The 7,059-nt window shown below is 40.1% G+C and overlaps 1 protein-coding gene across 1 annotated transcript; it reads left to right on the forward strand.

Moving 5' to 3' along the window:
- On the forward strand, nucleotides 4,624–6,747 carry LOC109850293 (clavaminate synthase-like protein At3g21360). Its single transcript, XM_020420274.1, has 3 exons — nucleotides 4,624–5,052; nucleotides 5,789–6,054; nucleotides 6,223–6,747. Exons 1-3 carry the CDS (start codon nucleotides 4,702–4,704, stop codon nucleotides 6,566–6,568), a joined length of 963 nt encoding a protein of 320 aa, XP_020275863.1. The 5' UTR covers nucleotides 4,624–4,701; the 3' UTR covers nucleotides 6,569–6,747.

The following is a 7,059-nucleotide window of genomic DNA, read 5'->3' on the forward strand; positions in this document are numbered from 1 at the left end:
ACAAAAGAGAATGGCGATAGAGATAAGCAAGATATAAGTGCACAAGAAAAACTCAAACACACAAGAAATGATCACGGAGTTCGGACCTTCCGTCCTACGTTTTCGCTCCCTACTCCCTGGGAGAAATCCACTATCACACCGGGTTTTCACACAATATCGGTTTTCAACGCTCACCGATCAACGTTCACAATCTCACAATATAACTACACTAACTACCACCTCAAGTGTTGGTCTCTAGCATGTGTCTCCCTTAAGTGTTAGGAATTACAACCTCTCTCTAGGCATTACCACCTACCCCACTCCTCTTGGGATGACCCCATCTATCATCACACACTCCTCTTGGTGTACTAGTATATTACAAAGTGAATCCTCATAATTAAAGCTTACAAATTAAATGATTATTCTCTAAATAATGGGAGAACTCAATTAAGCATAACTTAAGGTTACAATCTCTCACACCCCAAAATATACTATGTATGAAAATACTAAAAGCTCAAGTGGGTGTGTGTAACAATGAGATTTAATAAAACAAACTAAACTCAAATAAATCTAGCTTTAAGGAAATAGAAAACAAATAAATAAATAGCTAGATAAGAGTTTAGAAAAACTTCTCTATATGATAACAAGAGAGAGGGAGAAGAGTTGAATGCTCAAACACCAATGGATGATCTCCTCAAGCTCTTGTGAAAGTTTCTTCACAAACCAAACTTCTAAACATACTTAAACAAAAACTTAAACCCATGTAAAACTTTTTTTAAAACATTCTCTTTGATAAATAAAACTGAGGATGTGTGGGGGTATTTATAGGAACCTCAAAGATAAGAGAAAATAAGACAAAAAGACCAAAAACCCAAATCTGTAAAAGGCTGAAAAAACTAGCCGTTACAGCATCAGTCGACTGACGGCTTTCATCAGTCGACTGATGAGCTGACCATTAGAGGCATTTTCCAGCTCATCAGTCAACTGACGGACCTTATCAGTCAACTAATGACCTCATCAGTCGACTGGTCAGTCCACCAAAACAAAACAAAAACTTTTGACAACTACAGGCACTTTCATCAGTCGACTGATCGGTCGACTGATTGCATTAGTCAACTGACCAGTCGACTAATAACAAGTATACAGCCTGTTTAAAGTAGAAATCTAATTTTTAAACTGCTTTTAAAAATAGCAAACAAATTCTAAAAATATAAAACTTTGGGAAATGATTGTAGACATGATAATACACATGTTACAAAAACTGGTTTTCAAAAATCATCTCCTATTTGTAAAATATCATCATTTTGCAAAAATGTCCAAAACATGAAAACATGAGATACTTGAGTTTTGATGTTTTGACATAAACCAAGTTTTGAAACTTTGTAAAATAATTTTATAGACTTGATTAAAGATATGAACTATTGTTGTTAAGTCTATAAATCAAAAACTTAATATTATGCAAAAATAAAGTTTTGCACAATATGCATTTAACAAAATGATAAATATGAAACATGTATATTGTGTGTGTATGTGATTGAGCTTAAAGTACTAACACACATAATATAAAAACCTAAACTAAATATACCCAAACTTGTGATCTTCAACGAAGCTCTATCTTGGTAAACTTGCAGATGAAGCGGGAACTAGAATCTTTAACTTGAATAGCATTGATTCATTCCACTATTCTGCCAACCTCCATTGGATATGATCGTGAATGCTCGATTCCATCCATCCTCCAACATATTGTTTGTCTAGAATAAATACAAAACATAAACACTAGACAAATAACATTAGTTGTTAATTGTTTGTTAATCATCATCAAAACAAAAGGACCCAACATATACTCTGTACCGTTATCAGATCTTAGTGTCTTTAATTTCTTGTCTGTTATGTTCTCAATCATTGCTTTCCACTTCTTGAATATTTCGAATAGCTCATTCTTATGCTTAAGAAAATAAATCCAAGCATACCTCGAATGATCATCTATGAACGAGACAAAATACCTTAAACTATCCTTGGAAGTTGTTTGAGCCACACCCCAAACGTCTGTATGCACATAGTCTAATATACCTCTACTCTTGTGCTTGCTTCTCAAAAACTAAACCCTGTGCACCTTTCCGTACACACAATCCTCGCAAAAATCTATGCAAGGTTTCTTCAGATTCTTCAGAAAACTCTCCTTACCAAGCAGAACTAGACCCTTCTCTGACATGTGCCCAAGCCGCCTATGCTATAACCGTGTGTGCTCACATAGGTCTTCACCACTTCCTTCAGTTCTAACCGTTGCATCTCCCGTCACCGTCGTACCTGAGAGAGTACATAAATTACCTAGAAGAACACCCTTCATCACTATAAGGGAACCCCGATCAACCTTCTTCACTCCGTTCTCTGTAACAATCCTGCAATCACCGGAGTCCAATGCACCAACTGAGATAAAATTCTTCCGCAAGTCGGGAACATGTCTCACATTCGTTAAGGTTCGGACCACTCCATCATGCATCTTGATCTTGATATCATCTAGCCCTACCGTTTTACAAGCATGGTTATTCCCCATCAGTACGGTTCCACCATCAATGTTTTTGTAGGTAGTAAACCACTTTCTATTTGTGCACATGTGGTAAGAGCAACTTGAATTAAGAATCCACTTCCCGGAGAAATCCTCGCCACCCATGACGACATAGCATTCCATCTCGCTCCCTTCCTCTGAAACATAGCTCGCTTCTTCCTTTCCTTTTCTCCTCTCAGTCTTGTTGTTGTTCTTCTTCCCACCTACTCTCTTATTTGGACAGTTGTCCTTAAAATGCCCAACTTCACCGCATGTGAAACACGCGCAAGAGGTCTTGATTTAGATCTAGACTTTCCTCCATTGTCTTTTCCTCGCTAATTGCTCATTCCTCTAGCAAACAATCCCTACGCTTGTTCTTTGCTATCACCAATAGTCATATCACTAGTTACAATCTTTCGAAGGTCATCCACTCGAAGCGTCGTTCTAGTCTCATTCATCGTCAAATTGTCTCCCACAAGCATCAGTGTTTACACCAGGTTCTCATAAGACTTCGGCGGAGATAGAAGTAGTAGAAGTGCCTGATCCTCGTCTTCAACTGTCACGTCTATGTCTTTTAAGTCTGATATGATCCTATCAAACTTGTTGATGTATTCCCGGATTTATGAGCCCTCCTCCATCTTGTAAGTATACAATTTAGATTTTAAATAGATCCGGTTCGTTAGACTTTTCGTCATGAAGGTGTTTTCTAACTTCGACCACACGCCCCTAGCCGTTTTCTCTCCATCTACTAAGAAAGCTACATCCGAAGGATAATCGATGCCCGTGCTTCCAGATCCAGCTCCTCCCAATCCTCATCATACATATCCTTGTGCTTCTTCTCTTTTCCAGCCAAAACCTTGTGTAATTTTTGCGAAAGCAACGAGTTTTTCATCTGCATCCTCCAACAGGGAAAATCATTCTTCCCATTAAACTTTTTGATCTCGTACTTTCCAACTTTAACTATTTTGCTAGTTGGCGCCATCCTCCGCTTGTATTAATAAATCCGCTTCTCTCAGGAAATTGCCGAGCACCACGTCAAATCAGAAGCTACACCACTCCTAATTTGAATAATAGCTCTGATACTAATTGATGGGGGCAGAGACATGCCCTCACACCGCGGAAGCGATATCACCCGAGAGAAAGCCCTGACTTTTGTTGTCACAAAAGTTCAAGTCAACCTCTATATTCTCGTTTTACAAAGGAAACAATTACAGAAAGTGAAATATCTCAACAAATTGAAATATACACTCTTAGTTTTAGGCCTGACTTGTCGAGGGAACCTACAAGCAATAGCTAACACCCAGAAAATAGTAAAGACATAAGATTTACGTGGTTCGGTAAACTTGCCTACGTCCACGGGGAAGGGGGAGGGGAGATTCCAATATGAAGGAGAACACCGACGACTTGTACAACCCACAAGCTCGTCCCAAAGAATAAACTCTGATTTTTACCCAAAAGGGATTTACCTCTCTGTAAAATCTCTGAAAGGCCTCTCCTTTTTTCTCTCTCAAGATCTCACCTTTTAGATCTCTGTTTTTCTCTCTAAACAGCCGCCAAAAACTCTGTAAACAGCCGTCAAAAAATCCTACACGTCTGTTTTCTCCCCCTGCAAAAACCATAGCCGTCGCGTGGGTATTTATAGGAGATCTTGGAAATATCTTGGGTGGGCCGCACCCGCACTTGGCCTCTGCCTTTGCCTCCGCGCTCGTGGGTGTGGCCCCCACGTGCTTTGCCTCCGCACCCACGCTCGTGTTGCTTTGCCTATGCGCTCGTAGGTGTGGCCCCCACGTTCACAGTTACGTTAGAATTTGTGCCATTGTACTCATTTAGTGACAATGAGTAATAAATAACTACAACTACCAGAGCTGCTGCCAATTTCTTCCCATCCTCAATCATTGAATTGAACCCACCCCGACTTACAATAAGAGAGAGAACATACGTTCACTGGAACCTACCAAGCACCAATCTCCCTTTCAAAATTAAATTTAGCGCCAATTTTTCAATCATTCTCCTTAAAAAAATAATTAAAAAATAAAAAAATAAAAATCCAACAACCAACCACCGCCCGCCCCCTCTATATGTAAATAAACCCCCAGCCTCCCAGCTCAATCTTAATAATTAGGAAGGCATTAAAAGAGGTGGAGACCGCATACAGAGAAAGAGAGAGAGAGGAGGAAATGGGGTTCACTGAAGGGCACATTGCAGAGGAGAAGCTCTTCCAAGGGAAAGTGTTCCCGAAAACACTCGTCCCTTCTGAAGCTGGCAAGTCCGGCTTGAGTGATCTGGTGGAGGCGGTGAAGGCCGAGAGGGAGCTGATCTCCAAAGCACTTGCGGAGCACGGTGCTGTGCTCTTTAGGGGTTTTGACGTGGGGTCCGCCGAGGATTTCTCCCGCGTCGTCAACTCCTTGGGGTCCGAGGAGTTCAGCTACAACGGCCCAGCGGATCGGATCAAGCTTGCGGATCGGGTTTACACCGCGAACGCCGTTCCGTTGGATATCAACATCCCGTTTCACCATGAGATGGCCCAGGTCTGCGTGTGCCCCCATTTATTGGCCTTTTCCTTGTTATATACTCTTGAACTTAGGACTCACGAGTTGACCCCTTTTCTTATTAAATCCGCTTTAAATTCGTAGGTAGTTATTAATGTGAGTTTGAACCTGGATTGTTGTGCTACCATTTTAGATGTTCTTTCTGGATTGTTAAATTAAACCGACGGCCGAGGGTTAAATTTATTGCGGAACAATATTACTCGAGCTAAAAATTGGGCATCGAACTCGTACCAAGTGAATGTTTGCAGCTTTAGCGAGTGATTTAGAAAACTCGCTAAACAAGCATACATGTTTAATCTAATGTTCTCAATCGTATAGTTTGATGTAAATCTAATTAAGACGGACATGTACGTATATGAAGTGTTGCTTAATTCAAATTCAAAAAACTCTTTTGGATAAATTACAAGAAACCCCCTTCATCTGTACCCAACTCTTTTAAGAAACCCCCTCATTTATTAAGTTCAACGAAAAAAAGAAAACTTCTTACCTATTATTATAGTAATAAGAATTGTTAGCTCGGGTTAAAATTTTCTCGAACCGAACCGAGCGCAACAAATTCTAAAACAGAACAAAACAGTAAAATTTTGTAGGTTTGGTCAATTTAATCGGTTTGAAAAGATTTACTGCTCACCTCTCTACATGCAACTCAAATATTTTTCACTAAAAAATTTGTTGACAAAGTAATCAGTGAAGTTTTTTTTTTTTTTAATCACAGATTCGAACATATCCTCCGAAGATCATATTCTTCTGTATGACAGCCCCACCAGAGGGTGGACAGACCTCAATCATCCCAAGCAACGTCATCGTTGAGAAGCTTCAAGAGAAAAAACCAGAAGCCGTTAAAAAATTTGAACAGGATGGAGTCAAGATCGTTCTACATACAAGAGCTGCATTCAAGATCGACGGTTCAGATTCGACAAAGGGCTCATTTGTCTGGCAACGGATGCTCAAAACTCAGGATCAGTTAGAGGCAGAGAAGAGGTAATGCTAGCAAATCAATCATAAGAACAAATTAATGACATAAAACATACAACTAACGATTGAAAAGTATATATTCCACGGATCCATAATTGTCAACGACGCATAACATAAATTTATGCTTAAGTTCTGAATATTTGCTTTGGCTTTTCCCCCACTCTTTTTCTGCAGGGCAATGCAGATGCTGGCGATCAACTCTGCAAACTTCAAGGATGATGGCTCAGCTGATTTTGTCTTTGGACCGATGAATCCCATAAGAGATATAAATGGAAAGAGAATCATGTTCAACAATATATTGCCGTACGAGACTGCAGAAAGAGGTCAGTATGTGAGCTTTGGTGATGGAGAGCCTCTTCCATCGGACGTCATCGATGCAATGAATGAGATTTTGGCCGAGAATTCTGTTGATGTTGGGTGGCGAAAGGGCGATGTATTGTTGGTTGATAATCTTGCGGTGCAGCATGCAAGACGTGCAGGGAAACCCCCGAGAGCTGTGTACGTGTCTCTCTCCAACTAAGTTTAGTATGTTGATCGACTCAAACACTAAACAGCTTGTATGTAAAGCAGGAAACCCCCATTTTTGGGAGATCACCTAAATAAAACTTAGATTATGTGTATGTCCTGGAAATCTTGTGTAATGAGCGTGTATTGTCACTTTAAAATAAACGAATTGAAACTTTGAGGGTTCCTATTCCATCATGCTTGTTAACCAGCGCGAAGAAATTGGTCCGTAAAGCGAGCTATCACAAAAATCTAAAGGTAGCCAATATTGTTTGAAAAAGCAGCATCGCCATGAAAATCTTAGAAAACTGTCAATCAGAGAACCCCAATCTACAGATCGGCTGCATTGAGTATCCAAGCGAAGGCGGGGTCAGTTGCCTTTATTCGAGGACTTCAACGGGCCTTAATTACAAGCTCATAAAATGGCAATTCTTCACGTTTTCCTCAGATTTGCGAAGATGTGTGTTTATTTGGAGGGTTAATTGGTTGCGGAAGACCATGCATAAG

The sequence above is a fragment of the Asparagus officinalis genome, chromosome 7 (assembly GCF_001876935.1).
Source record: "Asparagus officinalis chromosome 7, Aspof.V1, whole genome shotgun sequence".
NCBI classification, from domain to species: domain Eukaryota; kingdom Viridiplantae; phylum Streptophyta; class Magnoliopsida; order Asparagales; family Asparagaceae; genus Asparagus; species Asparagus officinalis.